This window comes from Tamandua tetradactyla, chromosome 6 (genome assembly GCF_023851605.1).
Source record: "Tamandua tetradactyla isolate mTamTet1 chromosome 6, mTamTet1.pri, whole genome shotgun sequence".
Classification (NCBI taxonomy): domain Eukaryota; kingdom Metazoa; phylum Chordata; class Mammalia; order Pilosa; family Myrmecophagidae; genus Tamandua; species Tamandua tetradactyla.
Genome location: NC_135332.1, coordinates 101,798,847 through 101,819,615, shown reverse-complemented (window position 1 = coordinate 101,819,615; position 20,769 = coordinate 101,798,847). Strand labels below are relative to the sequence as shown.

Sequence of the window (20,769 nt, the reverse complement as noted above, 5' to 3'; positions counted from 1 at the left end):
CAGTTTGGTGTTTCCTTAGAAACCTAAATATTGAGTTGTCCTACAACCTACTACTATACTTGGTGTATACCCAGAAGAGCTGAAAACAGTGAACACTGTTTTCACTGAAAACAGTGACACAAACAGACATTTTCACACTGATGTTCATAGCAGCAAATTGCCAAAAGATGGAAACAATCCAAGTGCCCATTAACAGACAAGTGGATAAACAAAATGTGATATACATGTATGATGAAATATTATGCAGCAGTAAGACAAAATGAGGTCCTAAGCATATGACAACATGGATGAACCTTGAAGATCTAATGCTGGGTGAAATAAGCCAGACAGAAAAGAATAGATACTGTATGATTTCGCTATTATGACCTCAGTAAAGGTAAACTCAGTGACTCATAATGTAGAATATAGGGGACCTAGAGATACATAGAAACTAGAGATGGCTGAACAGTTAGTTAATGAGGTTGAGTGTAAATGTAAGTAATAGGTGGAAGAAAAGGCAGATCATCAGTGGGTTTATAAGTAGTAATGCCATACTGAAAGTGAACATAATTGAAAGGGGTTGTATAGAGAGCCATGTATCCCACTGATTGACACTACAAATAAAAATAAGTTCTTACATGAACTATTTCAAAGGTATGAATCTTGCACAAAGAGTCAATTATAGAGGGGCATGGGGAAAATTACTATTGTATGGTAAGGGCTATGTTTAACAGGAAGATAGCAACTGTACCACAGCAACACCAGGGGTAATTAATTGGTGGGAAGGTAACTAATTAGGGGAGGCTTGGATTTCCTATTTGGTGAGGGTGAGTTTATCTGTTATTTTCCTTTTTGGATCAATGAAAATTGTCTAAAATTGAGAGTGCTGACTGTACAACTAAGTATGGATAAAGTGAGAAATGGATTGTTTACTTTGGACATTATATACGATGCCCAGGGGGTGGAGGTGGCTGAAGCAGAGTGCCGAACTGTGGTGTATACATATGATGGAATATTGTGTGACTATAGAAAGGAACGAAATCATGAGAGACACACAATGAGGTGAATGAATCCTGGGGACATTATGTGATGTAAAATAAGCCAGAAACAAAAGAACGAATATTGTATGGTCCCTCTTAGAAAATACCTATAAGAAAATTGGGGCCTAGATTGTAAGCTCTTATAGCAGTCATATTTTAGTTCAGAGCTTTAAATATTGTTTATAGATCTAAAGATGCTGTGTTATATGTAGAACCTGGTATTTTCCTGGAGCTTTGGATACCTATGTAATGCCTAAGACTCAGATTTGGAGTTCTGCAGCTCTGAAAGTGAGCATTGCTACATACAACAACTGTTAAAGAAACTGAAAAAGAGATCAGGCTTCAATTAGAGGTAAGAATGAAGCCAACAAGGTCAGAACTAAATTATAATACAGGGTAAAAGATGATATTGTCTATATTTTAGAACTTCACCTACTGCATGAGACCTCAGGAAGAGAGGATGTTTTTGTTCAAAACCTAAATTTTCTGTAGCTCATAATTTAACTCAACCTGTCTGGGTAGATCATTTAAACAACTGAAACACGTGGTGCCCAGAATGGGAATGAGTGCTTGCAATTCTGTATAGCTTAATGTAATACATGGATTCATCTGAGTAAAAGTTGAACAGATAAATTAAAAAGTACTGGCAATGGGGCAAGCCACAGTGGCTCAGCAGACATGGTTCTTGTCTGCTATGCTGGAAACCCGGGTTTGATTCCCAGTACCTGCCCATATACAAAAAAAAAAAAAAAAAAAAAAAAATGCACTGGCAATGTCCCTTGAAGGACTGGAAAAAAAAAAATGGAACTATTAAATTTTACCACTGAGGAAACCCCTGATACTATGTCAAACATTAGGGACTCCCAAGTCAATAGGTCAAGCCTTGCCTGTTGAGGCTTGCTCTTATAAAACTTATTTCTATAGCAGAGAAGCTAATCATACCTATAGTTTTGCCTAGGAGTTGCTTCCAGAAACCTCTTTTGTTGCTCAAATGTGGACTCTCTCTCTCTCTCTAAGCCCAACTCTGCACGTGAAATCATTACCACCACCACCACCACCACTACCCACTATGCAGGACATGATATATAGGGGTGAAAGTTCCTCTGGAAACGTGGGACATGACTCTTAGGGATGAGCCTGGCCCTGGCACCATGGGATTGACAAAGTCTTCTTGACCAAAAGGGGGAAAAGAAGTGTAGCAAAATAAGGTATTAGTGGCTAAGAGAGTTCAAATAGAGCCGAGAGGGTATTCTAGAGGTTATCTTATGCAAGTTTCAACTAGATATTGCTAATTACCACGGTTTGTCAACCCCCAACCAGCACCATTCCTGTTAACCCTAAAGAACACCTATGGCTTTATCTAAGATTATACAAAAGTTTCATGCACTAAACTTACTTTCCAGAAACCTATAACTCCAGATGGTTCCTAGGCCAGATGAGTCCTGAAACCCAGAGGGGCCAGCCTCTCCAAGAACATCAACTAGTTCTATACCCCCATCCCATGTTATCAACAGCTCTTTGCAACATGAGCAAGTTAGAATGGGCATGAAATACCTGAATACCACTAAAGATGGGGAGAAGGATCAAAGAAGGAGGCGTTACAACAGTGAAGATAGGGTTTAACAAATGAGTGTGACTGATGAATCATTAAATTGATATTTCTTTATTCTCCAGTGTCTTAGAGAAGCTAGAAGGAAAAACCTGAAGTTGTGGAACTATATCCCATACCAAACTTTGAAATCTGTTCTATAACTACTTGTGACAATGTACTTTGAAATTTATTGCTTTTTTTGTAGTATTTCACAACAAAAAATGTTTTTTAAAAAGTGAATAGTCAGTGGCAGAGCTTAGATGCAAACCCATATTTAATTCCAGCCCCCTCTCCACTGACTAGTTGGACTATTATAAGCTATTTGACATTAGCCACTAAATTTGTGAGCCTCTATTTCCTCATCTTTCAAATAGCTAAGATACCTGCTGTCAATTTCCTGGCTGCTATAACAAATACCACACAACGGGTTGGTTTAATGACAGGAATTTTCTGGCTCACAGTTTCAGAGGCTAGAAGGTTTGATTTCTCTGGAAAGTTTTGGCTGGCTGGTAGTCTTTGGGTGCTTGACTTTCCCATCAAATGAGGATGTCCCCTCTTTTCTCTTCCAGGTTCTGTTCACTTCCAGTTTGCAGCTCCTCCCCAAGACTTTCTCTCTATACGGCCTGAAGTAATAGGATAAGACCCACCTAATTCAATCTGATCACATCTTGGCTAAACATAACATCTTCACATGTCCTATTTACAATGTGTTCACACCCACAGGAATATGGTTTAAGATTAAGAGCACGTTTTTTTTTTCTGGGACATATAACCCAATCTGCCATATCTGCCCTGCTTGTCTCGTGATTATTGATTGAAGTAAGAAAATATATCAAAAGGTGTTTAAAAGTGAAAATCTTAAGATGAATGTAAAACATACTATTATTCTCTGAAATAAATTTATCAACCCCTTTTTATTCTCTAGTCAGGTGAAATTGCATTGAAAATTGACATACCAGATGTCCTAGGCATTTACAACATTAAAACCAGGTTTTTAGAATCCAAAGGTTTATTTGAGAATCAGATGTTCTGTATTTGCCATAACAGAGCTCTTTTACTATGTCATCATGAAGATGAAGTGAATACACATATCTCCTAAAAGCTTATTATGAAAACCTCCAGTTAATCATTCAGAAGCTTCATCAACCCATTCCACTTTGACTTGCCCTGATTTAGGAACCTGATGTTGTCTTGATGTGCAACAGCTCTTTTATGCTCTCTGAAAATGCAAGGCATTGCATTAGTTGAGCCAATCTGTGTTTCACCATATCATATGGAAGTGGTTTGACTTGAAAATTCAGGGAAACAGTGGGTTTGACTCAATTTGTAAATTGTATTCACAATTCATTTATTTAAAGCAATCAAACCTATTCAAGACTCTATCTTTATCGCATTCCTTAATAGAAAGAACATCTAAATGTGCCGTGCAGTTTACATAAGCTGATTACTTTAGCTTTGGGCTTTCCTGACTTTAGTTTCCGTGTATTGCATATTCTGTTAATCAGGTATTGGACTCAGGCCCTGTGTTCTCCGAGCCCCAGAGCAAGTTCTTTCTCCACACTTGAGTGTGATCCCCTACTCTACCCAAATAAAGAGGCAACTGACAAGCTATGGATGAATTAGAATTTAAATAAGCTAAGTTTATCCTGTTTGGACTTCTGGCAACTAAAGCACACTCCTTCCTTAATCTTTCCATTGCTATAGTGGAAACGACACAGGTTCAGGGCTCCTGGTGCCCCCAGTGCTACCATAGTGCCTGGCACATGCCTAATGATTGTGTGCGAGTGAATATATGAGTGTGTGAGTTGTGTGGAAGTATGTGTGAGTGTGTCAGTTTGTGTGTGAGCAAGTGTGTGTGGGCATGACTATGAGGGTGTGTGAATATGTGAGAGTAACTGTGAATATATGAATGTATGTGAGTGTACAAGTCTGTGTGAATAAGTGTGTGTGTGAGTGTGTCTGAATGTATGTGAATATGTGAGTGTGAGTGAGTGTGTGTGTGTATGTGGAAAGAAAGGAAGCAGAAGAGAAAACTTTACTGTTTGAAACAGAGGCACCTGCAGGTAAGTACTATCCAGGTTGCATATGAAATGAATTCGTGGCATTCTGAACCACAGAAGCAAGTCAAGACGTAAGGAAGTTTTGTTGTGGGTTGTGGCTGTCTCTCTCCTTTACCATTTTGTAAAACTTTTTATTATGAATTAAGTATAGAGTCAGAGGAAACTGCAAAGACAGTAGAAAGTTCCCATGCACCCTTTCCTTTACCATTTTTGTTGTTTGCATTCCTTTGTCTATTTGAGAGATGGCTCTAAAAGGTTAAATTGCTTTTTTGGGGGGGGGGGGGGTGCATGGTCCAGGAATTGAACCCAGGTCTCCTGCATGAAAGGCGAACATTCCACCACTGAACTACCCATGCATCCTAAATTGCTTTTCTTTTGTGCTTGGACATTAGGCTGCTGTTTTCTTTGACTGTGACATCCTGTCATTATAGACTATGAAAAAGTTTAGCATTTTATAAGTCATACAAAGAAAACAAACATATGGACTTCAAAAGCAGCATATTAGTCTAAATACATTTAATGTGCATAAAGCCCTACAGAACCTAAATAGATTCTGAGAAAACCTATCTACTGCCATAAAAATTACCGATAGTTATGGTGATTGTAAGCCATACAGAAAAAAGATTTGTGATCTCTGCTTAAGGATGCAAAAAAGTATGAAATGGATCTATTTCTATGACATGGATCTATTTCTATACCCCAAACTGGAAACAACCCAAATGCCCACGAACAAGTAATCAGTTAAATAAATTATGGCGTATTTATTCAATGGCAGATTATGTACACATTAAGAAGCATGAGGAAGATACATTTGAAACATCATGGGAAATACGGCATTCAATTTTTAAAAAAAGCAATTACAAAACAAAGTCTTCAGTATAATCCCCCTTTTGCGGGTGTGATCATGTGTGAATCACGTTATCAAATCCAATAGTCAGCCTCCTGTCATTTTTCTGGACTTCAAAGTAGCATGTGATATAATCACTCATCTTTCTTCAAAAACATTCTCCTCTTGTTTTCTGTGGCATCCTATGCTCATGATTTTCTTCCTGGTTATTTCTTAAGCCTCTTCTCTCCTCCTCCTCCTCTGACTGAACTCTATGGAATGGGCTATGGTCTGGTCTTGGACTTTATTCTTTTCTCTAGATTCCTCTCTCCCTAGATGATTTCATAGAGTCACTTGGCTTCAAATACCGTCCAGATACTGATGGCTTGCAATTTCTATCTCCAATTCTGGCCTTTCTCTTTAGTTGCAGACCCTTTTCTTCAATTGCCAATTTGATATTTATCCTTTGATGCCTAATATGTCTCTCAAACTTCAAATGTCCAAAATAGCATTCCTGATCTGTTGCCCTCTAAAAGCGTCTCTCCTCATTCTCAATCTTCCCTGTCCAGCAAATATTATCATCCTTTATTCCAGCAAAAAAAGTCCAGGAGACATTCTTGATTCCACCCTGAGCTGCTATGACAAATACCACACAAAGAGTTGGTTTAACAACAGGAATGTATTGTCTCATGGTTTCAGAGGCTAGGAGCTTACTTCCTCTCAGGGTCAGTAGCATTTTGGCTGGCCGGCAATCCTTGGGTTTCTCGGCTTTCCTGTTACGTGGAAGTCTTTGCTTTTTGTGTTCATTTAACTTCTGGCTTCCAACTTCCATCCTTTGGCTCCTCCTAGTAGCTTTACCTATGTCTGAATTTCTTCTACTTATAAAGGACTGCAGTAATCTATGTAAGGCCCATCCTCATTCCGTTGGGCCTCACCTTAATTAAAATCTTCGAGAGGTCTTATTTATAATGGGTTCATACCCACAGGAATGCGGATTAAGAACATGTGCTTGGGAGATTCAAAATTGAACCTACCATAATCCTTCCCTCTCTCACCACCCTCCACTCTCAGCCTATCTTTCAGTATATCTTTCAGCTCCATTTTCAAAATATAATCTGAATTCACCACATTTCTCCGTCTCCGGTTACTGTGCTGATCTAAGGCAGCAGTTTTCCCTCTCTACTGTGGTGGCCTCCCAACTAATGTCCATGTTCTCACTCTTTCCTGATGCCTGCATTCCTTCTCCACACAAAATCCACAATAATCCTTTAAAATAAAAAATCAGACCTTATCACATTCCTACTTCAAAACTTTGATGGCTTTAAACTTAAGAATAAAACTGATATTCTTTAACTTGGCTACACCCCCCCATACCATTTGACTTCTGCTTACCTCTTTGTCTTTATATTGAGTCAGTTTCCCCATCACTTGCCATGCTCCAACCCAATCTATGATGCCTTCTTTCCAGTCCTTAGGTTTGCCAAGTTCATCCTTGACTTAAGACCTTTGCATCTGTTGGTCCCTCTTCTGGGAATGTTCTTCTTTCTGATGTTCACATGGTTAATCCTTGCTTGTCATTGAGATACCAAATGTCATAAGGGCCTTCCCTGATTGCCATAACTACTCATTCCCCAATAGCTCTCTTACACCCTCTTTTATTTTGCTTAGAACACTTTTATTTATTTATTTATTTATTTATTTATTTATTTATGGCATGGGCTGGCTCTGGGAATTGAACCCATGTCTCTGGCATGGGAGGCAAGAATTCTACCACTGAGTGAGTCACTGTTGCACAGCCCTCAACACTTTTATTGATATATTTGCTTACTTGTTTGTTGTCTATCTCTTCACCAGAACAGTCTCCATTACATTAGGGAATCCATCTATCTTGTTGGCATCCATAACCAAAAATTACTATGAAGAGTTCTGGACACATAAGTGCTCAATTAATATTTATGTGTGCATAGGAAGAAAATTTCGTAGGGTATATACTAAACAGTTAACAGTGGCTACGTCTGAGTGGGGAGTACTGTAGGTAAATTATGATCAACTTTCACTTTCTACCAACATATGTTCCAATTTGTCTGAAACTATTTGAAATAAAATGCACTGTGTTAGTAATCAGGAAAAAAAAAGCATTCTCAATGAGAAGAAAAAATGATTGATACAAATTTTTTATGCCTAAAATTGACTTTCGTTATCTGAAAGGTGCATTTATGTGGAATACTTTTGTCTTTGAGGGTATTAGGTAAATAATGTGTAAAATATCTGTGATTTTGTAAAAGCACTGAAACATGAAAAAGCAGCAGAAGCATTTCACCCAGTTTTCTTTCCTTTGAACTTGACTACCTTATCTCTCAGTAAATCATTTAAATTGATTTCTTCTTCAAAAAGCAGCAAAATCAGATCATGGGCTTGATGAATAATTTATGCCTATTTTTCTTTAGACTTTATTTTATGTATCTATTATAAATATTCATTCCTGAACAGGTTTATTTGTTCTTTTTATAGACACACTAAACTTGAAATATTTGCTGTTGTCCCCAGGTGCGAATGTTAAGTCAATTTATGTTTGTGAGACCTTCACTTTATCAAGTATTACAGGTTGGTTGATGGTTTTGGATCCTCTTCTGATAACTGTGGACTTAGTTCAAGGCCAGTTAATATCTTTTCTTTTTCCCCAGTAGGATGAACAAATGGTTAACTGTTTATTGGTTACCCAAGTTCAAGTTAATATATTACGGTGCCACTGTATATAAAACGTCCAGCTGGCATCTCCGTTGAGAGATGCCATCCTCGTCTTTCTAATCACAGATTCACCTCAAAAGTTTTGCAAAATGATGACAATATCTTTCATCTGGGGAATTGTTGTAATAATGTGTTGTTGTTTATGGCTTATTCTTGGAATAAGGAGAAGGTAAGGAACGCTTTATCCTTAAATTGCATTTCAGTTCATTCATTTAATATTCTCTTGCCTTCAAGATTCTACAAGTTTGCTTTTTCTGCACTTAGACACATTAGCATTTTCTTCTTTATATTTTAAAAGTGATATCCGATTTTTAAAATTATGTTTAACAAAATTTAATCACAGCGTTTCTCTTTTTAGGACAGCCACATAGCAGTGGTAATATATAAATGTATAACCTTGTTACACATAACTGAAAGATTTTATAAGATCTGTGTCTGTGATATGCATCTATAAAGAATCTTATATTGCTAAGGATACAAGTAGCAGATGAGAATCTGCAAAGAAAAGGGTTTCTTTTTAGAATGTGGATAAAGTATATGCCCTGACTAATGGAATTTTTTTTTTTCCAGTTAGTTCTTGTGCCTTGTATAGCCTCAGCCTAAGTCTGGACTTAAGTAAATAGCCTGCATCAGTCATTCTATTGCTCTTTTCCCATTAATGTTAATTGATCAGTGTGGCGTGGGAAACTTTTCTAAGTGCATGGAACATTGCTTTAAGTTTTATGAAGGTTGCTATGTTAGTCACCTTTTGCATGCTTCTTTATCCTGTCAGATATTTCATTTTAGGTTTCATAGTTTCTAGTTTTAATTAGGCTGCTTATCTTTAAGCTAAGAAAATGAAAAGAAATATTTTACACTCTTTCACTCTGTCTCTTGTGAAATAAAGAATTTCATATTTCCTAATAAAAACACATAAAATATACTGATAGAGCTTTGTATTACCACTGATGATCCTGTCAATATTTATTTTATCCCTCCTTGTTTTACAATAAGCTAATTTCTCAAATGAGATTCTCCTTTTCTTCAACTATCGTTAAAGAATAATTGTGATCTTTCTTCAACTGTCATTAAAAAATAATTGTGATCTTTAAATAATGAAGATTTGGGAAACTTCAATTCTGCAATCTTTTCTGTTTTTTGGAATTATCTTTAAAGAAAATAATCAAATGAACTCATTTTGAGATATTTAGGCAAATGATGCTTTTAAAAAAACATTAGTTTCACCTCTACACTGTGAAAAAGCATATTGCTGATGTTCTCCATCACTGGGAAAAGTAACTAGTACAGCGTATGAATTCAGTGTTTGTTGAATGCATGTGTGGATGGATGGATGGATGGATGGGTGGATGGATGGATGGATGGATGGGTGGATGGATGGATGGATGGATGGGTGGGTGGATGGATGGATGGATGGATGGATGGATGGAAGGATAGACTGATGGATTCAGTAATATTTTCGCCAGTGTATCATGGAACTATGTCAATATAATCTAGCATTTTAATAAAAGAGCAGAGCCCCATCAACGCAGTAAGTATCTAATAAACTATGAAGTTTGAAGTCAATGGTAAAATGTACACATTCTGGTGTAAATAAAAAAACAAATGTGTAATATTCCATGCCCATCATACACTTGTGTCTTGCAGGCAAACGGCTGAACCGCCCCTGGAAAATGGGTTGCTTCCATACCTGGGCTGTGCTCTCCAATTTGGTGCCAATCCCCTTGAGTTCCTCAGAGCAAATCAAAGGAAACATGGTCATGTTTTTACCTGCAGACTAATGGGAAAATATGTCCATTTCATCACAAATCCCTTGTCATACCATAAGGTGCTATGCCATGGAAAATTCTTTGATTGGAGGAAATTTCACTTTAGTACTTCTGCAAAGGTAACTAGCTTTGCATTTATACAGCATTCTGGTTGGCTGTTTCCTGCCTTTTTATATGTTGGTCTATTCAGTAATGTCGCTATACGTGCATTTAAGGATGGAGATGTTCAAGAGAGTTGCTCTTATCTGGAGATTCTTAGAAATAGAATAAATCTCATTAGACATAAACTCTTGGTACTAGTTATTTTAAAAATCAAAATAGGTATAGATCTGTCATTCCTTAATGAGCCACAGAGGGTGAAATAAAAAAATAAATGTCCTACTAAGCAGATGATGTTGTATGAGTATGAGTGAGATAGATACAAGCTCACTCACATCAATGAAACCTACAAAACAGAGAGGGTATGGTAGAAACCTTAGGCATTCAGTGACTGTTTTGCTACAAAATCATTTTAATTTTTTTTTAAAGAATGGACCAGATGTTTTGGCTTCTTAGAGTAGGATGAACCATCTAAGTTTACATCTAAGGGCTTCTGCTATAGAGAAGACAAACAACCAATATTTACTGAGTCTCTACAAAGAAATATTAGCCATTCTCTCTGACATTTAGTAGCTTAAAGTCTTGTTCTAATACATCTACAAAGATTGTGAAGAGGACTAACAATGCAAAAATATTATCAATTACTACCTTATCTATGTGCAAGTAAATGCATGAAAGGCGCAAGAAATAAGAAATAGAGGCTAGGAGTGCTCTAGTGAAGTTTCACTGAAGAACAGATTTAAACCAGGCCTTGAAGGATGGGGATGATTTGGGTTTTTATTTGTAAAATACTATGAAATTTCATATGACAATACCATTTCCCTTTTTTCAACAGTTAGAGAATCATGAAAGTATCTAGTATGTTTCTGTTGGGTCAAATCTGACTTCTTTTTTCATTCATTTTACTTGCTGGCAGGTATTTGGCCATCGAAGCATTGACCCAAATGATGGGCATACCACTGAAAATGTAAACAGAACTTTCATCAAAACTCTGCAAGGCAATGCCTTGGATTCCCTCACCGAAACCATGATGGAAAACCTCCAGCTTGTCATGAGACCCTCCCCTCTTTCCAAATCAAAGATCGCTGCCTGGGTGACAGAAGGGATGTATTCCTTCTGCTACCGAGTGATGTTCGAGGCTGGGTATTTAACCCTCTTTGGCAAAGAGCTTACAAGGCAAGATGCACAAAGAGCACGTATTCTTAATAGCCTTGACGACTTCAAGCAATTTGACAAGATCTTTCCGGCTCTGGTAGCAGGCCTCCCCATTCACATGTTCAAGAGTGCCCACAATGCCCGAGAGAAGTTGGCGGAGGGCTTGATGCACAAGAACCTCCGAGAGCGGGACCACGTCTCCGAGCTGGTCAGCCTGCGCATGCTTCTCAACGACACCCTTTCCACCTTTGATGACGTGGAGAAGGCCAAGACGCATCTCGCTGTTCTCTGGGCCTCTCAAGCCAACACCATTCCAGCAACTTTCTGGAGCTTATTTCAAATGATTAGGTAACTAGCAGCTCATGTATTCCTTTGTTTATTTTGTTAGAAAGCAGAAATTCAGCTCTTTCAACTAAAAAAGAAAAAGCATGCTACCGTCTCATGCCATCAACCAAGAATGTAACATTTACACTTGTAAGTGCTTAACATGCATCAACCCTCAATTCCTACAACGTGAACAGGTTGACCAGTAAACCCGTTTTACAGAAGCAGAGATGGTCGAAGGAAAGGAATATGCCGGAAATTACGCAGATTACGTGTACTGGCATTGGGTGAATTCAGGAGGTCTGTTCCTAGATTCCTTGCTCTTAACCTCACTATTCCACATGGAATGTGTTTTTCATAACCCTGTGAAATACATATATTTTGTGGTTACTTAATTGTGGGTCATGTTAAATGCCTTATACATTTGTGCATTGACTATTATTTTTTTCCCACTCAATTTGTAATTGTTTCTTTTATCAGTTATGATAGTTACAGATCAATCAAAATCTATTATTATTGATAAGATTTAGCTAGAGTTTTTCTTATTAAAGCTATACGTAATATATACTTTCCATCATGTATTTTCTATCTAAAGTGCTAATATTTCTAGAAATTGACATTCAAATGGTTTATTAAATTGTTCCGTGCTTAGAATCATGAAGATACAGAATTAGTATTTCACAGCCTTGGGAATGCCAAATGTCCCTTGTTGGCAGTTAATTTTATGCCTTTAATGTTAAAAAAATACTTTAAAAACTAATATCAGATATAAAAATCCATTAGTCATTAGTCTCAAATATTAAATGCCTTCCAAAGTTCTTGAGATAGCTTTGGCTGCAAAAAATTCACATATTTAAATAACAGTAAGGTTACATCATCAATTTAACATCATATAGGTAAAAGAAGCTATATTTAAGGTCCTCTTGCAAATACTTCTCAGTCAAATGTTTCTGAGAGGCAATTTACTGCAATTATTTACTATGGATTTCTTAATGTCACTGCTGCGCCAAAAAAAATCTGAATGTACTAATATGAAATAGTCTTCATTTCACAGTTCAAAGTACTATAACAATATTTTAAATGTAAATGGAAAAGTCATTGTTCTACTTGAAATCATGATATGGATTTGAAGAGTAAATTTCATTTGCCACTTGGAATGTACCCACATACTTTATAATTAACTTACATATGATTTTCTTCTAAATTGTTATATCTTTGTCCAACTTGTCCATTTAATCCTCATTAGAATCATTCATCTATAAAAGTCTGAACACAGTTTTACTTTTATTTGGCAAGGCTCTTTTAAAGAAACAGTTCTTACCAATATTCGGAGGCAGGGACACAATTACAGAACAGAATAAAAAGGAAAACAGAAGGCTGCTCTCCCACCTCCTCTGGTATTTTAACCACCTAGTGAAAAGAAGAGGGGAAACACCTATTTGTTTTGGATCTTTGGGTACAGGAAACATTTATTTTCTGTACATCTTTTCTTTTCTCTTAACTTTTAATAGGAGTCCTGAAGCAATGAAAGCAGCTACTGAAGAAGTGAACAAAACGTTAGCGAATGCTGATCAAAAAGTCAGCATTGAAGGCAACCCTGTTTGTCTGAGTCAAATGCAGCTGAATGACATGCCAGTGCTAGGTGGGCTTGCAGCATTTACATTTCATTTACTATATATACTGCTAACGGTAACAGTCAATACAGACTAAGAGCTTGCAAAGTTCTAGTAATTCCCATGTACCTTCTCAGTGAGTGATCACAACAGTCTTATGACCCAGGGCTTCTATTATTTCTATATAATGAGTAACAGATTCATAGAGATGAAATAACTGCCTAAGATCATAGCAGAACCAATTACTGCCTTTAGTCGGGACCCGGATCTTACACTGTCAACCACTACTCTGCACCACCTGACTCTGTTTCCCTTATTACTCTTGTGATTCAAGCTCATGACAAAAGGGGAAAGAAGTGCCATCAAGAAACTAGTTATCTCCAGTTGATGGGATTAAAGGTTGCTTTATTTTTCTTCTTTTTTGCTTTTCTGTATTTTACAGAAATACAAAAGTGCTGTGATTTTATAATAAGAAAGGTTTCATTCAGTTTTTATTTTTTTTCTAAGGAAATAAAACATTATGTTTTCAGGGGCAGTGGGCCTTAGAGAATCTCCAGGAGGCAAAAAGCTGAGGTTCTGTGTTGGGCTCTGCCCCTAATGCAGGAGGCTTGGATGGGTCACTTCCCTGCTAGGGACCTTTACTCCTTTGCAAAGCGAAGTGGTAATGTTCTGTGATTTTTAAAACAATCCCATGATGAGCATTTAAAACATAACAACTAAAAGGTAGAGCCCAGAAGGCAAGGCTGGACCATCTCATTAGGTCAGAGCATCTAGCTATTCACAGAGTGGCTTTTTTGGTCCCTTTAAGTCTTTACTCAGGAAAAAATGTATTACAGTAAAGCTTCAGATTTAAAAAGGTTCTTGCAAACATTGAATTGAAGCTGCATTAAACACCTGGAAAGACACTGCTGTGTAAATGTGTGATCAGGATTTTTAATCTCAAAAGTGATAAACTTTGAATAATTCACCTAGCAATTGATATACTGATTTTCCAATTTTGTTAGATGTTAGTACCATGTAGACATAGGATTATTTTGACATGCATTTATAAGTCTAATTCTCACTGATGACCCAAAATATCATATCTTTATCAAAAGATTATTAACTCAGTTTATGAGATTAAAAATGCATTAGGACACAACTGAATTGATAACAATATAGTGATTACCGGAAAAAGAGTGGGAAATTCTAGCTTATCACCTTCTCATATTCTCATGTTCTTTGTGTTAGAGGCTGTTAGAAGTATTTCAGGCTGTGTATTATGGGCCTTTAAATTATTGATCTGTTCTTCCCTCCTTCTTTCCCTCCTTTCTTTTGAAATCTTAGACAGCATTATCAAGGAGTCTCTGAGGCTTTCCAGTGCTTCCCTGACCATCCGGACTGCCAAGGAGGATTTTACTTTGCACCTGGAGGATGGTTCCTATAACATCCGCAAAGATGACTTCATAGCGCTTTATCCTCAGTTAATGCACTTAGACCCGGAAATCTACCCAGATCCTTTGGTGAGTGGCTCGCCATCAATGTAATCTCCATGGGATGTCTACCCAGATGCAGATAAAGAGGAAATTTACCACTGTTGAATTCATTTGATGATTGCAATAATCAGGATTTTCCCCTTAGGTCAAACATTCATGTGTTTTTGGAAATTTAAATGATGGCCAGCCTAAATTTTAAATTTTTATTCCTGGTCTTTGTCATCACAAAGTCTCCACTAGATTGTATTTGCAATCAGGATAATTGAGCCGCCAACTTTCTTTCACATTAAAAAAGCATCTGCTCCAGGGCGGGCCGCGGTGGCTCAGCGGGCAAAGTGCTTGCCTGCTATGCCGGAGGACCTCGGTTCGATTCCCGGCCCCAGCCCATGTAACAAAAACGGAGAAACAGAATACAATAAAACAAGAAAATGTTTAAAAATGTTTCCCTTTCTTCCTTCCTTCCTTCCTTCTCTCTGTCTTTCCTTTAAAAAAAAAAAAAAAAAAAAAAAAAGCATCTGCTCCAAACTGAAGACTCTTTTAGTTTCTGATCTGAACCTTTCTTCCTAATTCTGCTTAACCAAGTAACTAGTTTCCTAGGCAGGACTGGAAGGATCATAAATCTTTCCAGTTCCATCAGTTCTCATTAAGCTCCTGTTCCTAATACTTTTTATTAGTGTAAAGTTGTTCATAGTATCCTGTTATTACCTCCTTTATTTCTGTGAGGTCAGTAGTTATGTACCCTCTTCCATTTCTGATCTTATTTATTTGCATCCTCTCTCTTCTTCTTTTTGTCAATCTTGCTAAGGGCCCATCAATCTTATTGATTTTCTCATAGAACCAACTTCTGGTCTTATTGATTTTCTCTATTGTTTTCATGTTTTCAATTTCATTTATTTCTGCTCTAATCTTTGTTATTTCTTTCCTTTTGCTTGCTTTGGGATTAGTTTGCTGTTCTTTCTCCAGTTCTTCCAAGTGGACAGTTAATTCCTGCATTTTTACCTTTTCTTCTTTTCTGATATAGGCATTTAGGGCAATAAATTTCCCTCTTAGCACTGCCTTTGCTGCGTCCCATAAGTTTTGATATGTTGTGTTTTCGTTTTCATTTGCCTCGAGGTATTTACTAATTTCTCTTGCAATTTCTTCTTTGACCCACTGGTTGTTTAAGAGTGTGTTGTTGAGCCTCCACATATTTGTGAATTTTCTGGCACTCCGCCTATTATTGATTTCCAACTTCATTCCTTTATGATCTGAGAAAGTGTTGTGTATGATTTCAATCTTTTTAAATTTGTTGAGACTTGCTTTGTGACCCAGCATATGGTCTATCTTTGAGAATGATCCATGAACACTTGAGAAAAAGGTGTATCCTGCTGTTGTGGGATGTAATGTCCTATAAATGTCTGTTAAGTCTAGCTCATTTATAGTAATATTCAGATTCTCTATTTCTTTATTGATCCTCTGTCTAGATGTTCTGTCCATTGATGAGTGTGGCAAATTGAAGTCTCCAACTATTATGGTATATGTGTCTATTTCCCTTTTCAGTGTTTGCAGTGTATTCCTCACGTATTTAGGGGCATTCCGGTTCGGTGCATAAATATTTATGATTGTTATGTCTTCTTGTTTAATTGTTCCTTTTATTAGTATATAGTGTCCTTCTTTGTCTCTTTTAACTGTTTTACATTTGAAGTCTAATTTGTTGGATATTAGTATAGCTACTCCTGCTCTTTTCTGGTTGTTATTTGCATGAAATATCTTTTCCCAACCTTTCACTTTCAACCTATGTTTATCTTTGGGTCTAAGATGTGTTTCCTGTAGACAGCATATAGAAGGATCCTGTTTTTTAATCCATTCTGCCAGTCTATGTCTTTTGATTGGGGAATTCAGTCCATTGACATTTAGTGTTATTACTGTTTGGGTAATACTTTCCTCTACCATTTTGCCTTTTGTATTATATATATCATATCTGATTTTCCTTCTTTCTACACTCTTCTCCATACCTCTCTCTTCTGTCTTTTCATATCTGACTCTAGTGCTCCCACTGTCTTCTAGCTTCCATGGTTTCTGCTGAGAAATCTACACATAGTCTTATTGGGTTTCCCTTGTATGTGATGGATTGTTTTTCTCTTGCTGCTTTCAAGATCCTCTCTTTCTCTTTGACCTCTGACATTCTAACTAGTAAGTGTCTTGGAGAATGCCTATTTGGGTCTATTCTCTTTGGGGTGCGCTGCACTTCTTGGATCTGTAATTTTAGGTCTTTCATAAGAGTTGGGAAATTTTCAGTGATAATTTCTTCCATTAGTTTTTCTCCTCCTTTTCCCTTCTCTTCTCCTTCTGGGACACCCACAACACGTATATTTGTGCGCTTCATATTGTCCTTCAGTTCCCTGATCCCCTGTTCAAATTTTTCCATTCTTTTCCCTATAGTTTCTGTTTCTTTTTGGAATTCAGATGTTCCAACCTCCAAATCACTAATTCTATCTTCTGTCTCTTTAAATCTATCATTGTAGGTATCCATTGTTTTTTCCATCTTTTCTACTTTGTCCTTCACTTCCATAAGTTCTGTGATTTGTTTTTTCAGTTTTTCTATTTCTTCTTTTTGTTCAGCCCATGTCTTCTTCATGTCCTCCCTCAATTTACCGATTTCGTTTTTGAAGAGGTTTTCCATTTCTGTTCGTATATTCAGCATTAGTTGTTTCAGCTCCTGTATCTCATTTGAACTATTGGTTTGTTCCTTTGACTGGGCCATATTTTCAATTTTCTGAGCATGATCCGTTATCTTCTGCTGGCGTCTGGGCATTTAATCAGATTTCCCTGGGTGTTGGACCCAACAGGTTGAAAGATTTTTCTGTTAAATCTCTGGGTTCTGTTTTTCTTATCCTGCTCAGTAGGTGGCGCTTGTGGCACTCATTTGTCTGTGGGTCCCACCAGTAAAAGGTGCTGTGGGTCTTTTAACTTTGGAAAACTCTTGCCGTGGGGGAGGTTCGCCAGCCGAAGCGGCTTGGAGGAGTGCCAATCCGAATCTCCCAGCCGGCCCGGGGATCCAAACGCTGGGAGGGTTGCCAGCCGCCGCAGCCCGGGAGAGTGCCCATCCAAATCTCCCAGCCGGCCCAGGGCGCCAAGCGTGGCAGGAGGGCGCCAGCCGCCGTGGCCCGGGGGAGTGCACCGTTCCCAGCCGGACTGGGAAGCCAGGTGTTTGGAAGGGACCCCGGTCACCGTTCTCCGTGGCCTGGGGATCTCCGATCCAATTCTTCCAGCTGGTCCGGGGGGCTGCGCATGGGGGGGGTGCCAGCCACCGCGGCTTGAGGGGACCGCCTGTCCAATTCTCCCAGCCGGCCCGGGAAGGAAGGAGGGAGGGACTCCGGCCACTTGCCGCCCCGGACCAGGGAAGCCCGCGCCCCTCGGCGATCTCACCAGAGCAGGTTCTCCCAGCCAGTTAGCCATTCCAGAATGGGGTACGCTGTCTTCTTGATCTCTGTCGTGGCTCCGGGAGCTGTTCTGTATCATTTCTACTCCCCTAGTAGCTGTTCTGGAGGAGGAACTAAGACCCACGTGTCTTACTAAGCCGCCATCTTCACCGGAAGTCCCTAATACTTTTTGATTCAACGTGGGGATATGCCAAATTACTAATGGTTTGGGTTAAGAATGAAAATTACTCAAGAAAGAGAAGTCCCTTGAAAACCATCTGATGGGTTTCTTTCCTTTGTATTTTTACTGCAGACCTTTAAATATGATCGATATCTTGATGAAGATGGGAAGACAAAGACCTCCTTCTATAGTAACGGACTCAAGTTAAAGTATTACTACATGCCCTTTGGATCGGGAGCAACAATATGTCCTGGGAGACTATTTGCTGTCCATGAAATCAAGCAATTTCTGATTCTAATGCTTTCCTATTTTGAACTGCAGCTTGTAGATAGACATGTTAAATGCCCCCCCTTGGACCAGTCCCGGGCAGGCTTGGGTGTTTTACCACCATTGAATGATATTGAGTTTAAATATAAAGTAAAAGATTTTTGAATACATGGTTGGAAAGATGCTAGATGAGCACAGAACATCATCACTTCATCCCTTTGGACAAACACATTTCGTGGTAGTGGAAGTGACTCTGCTGACACAGGTCTCTTGCTCGCTTGTGATGGTCTCTCACTGTGCTATTGTAAAGAATTAGTTTCTAGAAGCACAATAATCTGATTTCATTTGAATAGCTGAATGAATGTTCATATAGCCTAGGACAGAACTTCATTATTTTCAGAGGATCCAAATGTCTTTTTGTTGCTTTCAGAATGAAGATATTGTAATTAGCAAAATGTTTTGTTTTTCCTAAGGAAAGTTTCATTTTTTATAAAAACCATCCAACAATTATGAGAATGGTAAAATTCACGTTTTAGTGAAACTGCACCATAATTTTTACTATATAATGGGGCTATTTGAGCATGAACATAATATTCTAAAAGATATTTTAATGGATTTTAATAAGAAGGAAATATTTTTCAGCTTTCTGTATATCCAGTATTCAGGGTTTTTTAAATGATGATCTTAAATCCTGAAAACATTAAAGACAGTTTTAATATATTTTGAGTCTATGTTTTAATTTATTGTCTCTGGAAATTTTTTGATTCTATATTAATAAGATTTCCCCCAGGGAATAGAAAGACAGTTTTCTGTTTTTAATAAATGTGCATCAAAGAAAAGAATGTACCTTTCGTGTGATAGGTTTTGAGATTATAAACTGGATGAAAATGATCACTTGAAAGAATGGTCATGAAACCATGCAAAGAGTTCAGTAAATACAGCTTGGCATTGCATTTATGCCAAAGAAAAAGACTTTGAAAGTCTTTATCTTTCAAAGACTTTTGGTGGAAGGATAAATAATTTAAGACTATATGACAGTGTTTACTGGATAACAGAGCTTCAGTAACATATTTTAAATATTGGAGTTATCATTATGATATTTTTATTAATATATGTATTCATATATAAATTATATCTGCCTTTTACCATCAACTAAAAATAGTAAGAAAATGCTGTTACCATTTGATCATTTTGAAATGATATATCTTCCAGAAGTAACAATATGGATTTGCACATTTAAAATTTTAAATATTTGGAATGTTTAAAATACTCACTGACTTATAAGTTATGAGTTTGCTCAGGATTCGTCTCTTGGAAAAAGCAAAACAATCTTTCACTCAAAAATCTGACCATAGTACAAAAATTCATTAAAAAATTCCAGTCATTCGACCATGGAACTTGCTTTTAAGGCTATGTTCATATTAAAAATATTAATCTTATTTAGAGGTGGTTTAAGAGTTTCAAAATTCTGTTTTATAGCAAACTGCTAGAAACTAAATTTATGATGTGGTTTTCTCATATATTTTATAAGTTGCTGAATGCGTCCATACATCTTTCCATATCTTTATTCTTGTATAGCAGAAGTTGGCAAATGTTAGCCCATGGGCCAAATCTGGCTTGCCATCTGTTTTTGTACAGCCTGAAAGCTAAGAATGGTTTTCGTGTAAGTGGCTGAAAAATTCAAAAGAATACATTGCAGGACGTGAAAATTATATGAAATTCATATTTCTGGGTGTATAATGGTATATTGGGACATGACTATGCCTATTGTTTTACTTATTGTCTATGGCTGGTCTTGAGACGCAACCAATTTGAGTTGTTGCAACCCAGACCATGTGGCCACAGAGCCTAAAATAGTAAAATTTACTCTCAATTTTTTTTACAGAAGATGCTTGCTAACCCCTGTTGTATAGCAATCCCAAAGGCTACTTGTTTTATCATAACTTTATAACTTTTAAAAATGCACAAATACATGAAATATTTTTTCATGTTTCTTTTGTAGAAAGCATATTAGGGGAAGGCATTTGAAAACCAGATGTACATTTATTGTAAACAACCTTAACTTATTTAAGGTTAACCCATTCTATTTCAGAAATAAAGCTTTATTTGGAAAAAAACAACTGTGTGGATAGGCTTAGAAGAGATAGTAATGGCTACATTTATCTAAATATCTAAATTTATTCAGGGTTACTGTGGGCCACGTCTAGGCTCAACCCTTCACAAGCGTCATCTTGTTTAATCCTC

General features: G+C 37.4%; 1 protein-coding gene across 4 annotated transcripts; it reads left to right on the top strand.

Moving 5' to 3' along the window:
* Positions 1 to 409: 409 nt before the first annotated feature.
* CYP7A1 (cytochrome P450 family 7 subfamily A member 1) lies at positions 410 to 19,139 on the top strand. Of its 4 annotated transcripts, none has more exons than XM_077166820.1 (7): positions 410 to 633; positions 1,232 to 1,371; positions 9,889 to 10,129; positions 11,026 to 11,612; positions 13,100 to 13,230; positions 14,528 to 14,703; positions 18,391 to 19,139. In XM_077166820.1, the coding sequence occupies exons 3-7, from the start codon at positions 10,022 to 10,024 to the stop codon at positions 18,688 to 18,690; spliced, it is 1,302 nt and encodes a 433-aa protein (XP_077022935.1). In that variant the 5' UTR covers positions 410 to 633; positions 1,232 to 1,371; positions 9,889 to 10,021; the 3' UTR covers positions 18,691 to 19,139. The 4 variants fall into 4 exon arrangements, with proteins under 4 accessions (XP_077022935.1, XP_077022936.1, XP_077022937.1 ...); XM_077166821.1 differs by having other exon boundaries at positions 1,206 to 1,371; XM_077166822.1 differs by lacking the exon at positions 410 to 633 and adding an exon at positions 642 to 806.
* Positions 19,140 to 20,769: the final 1,630 nt, after the last annotated feature.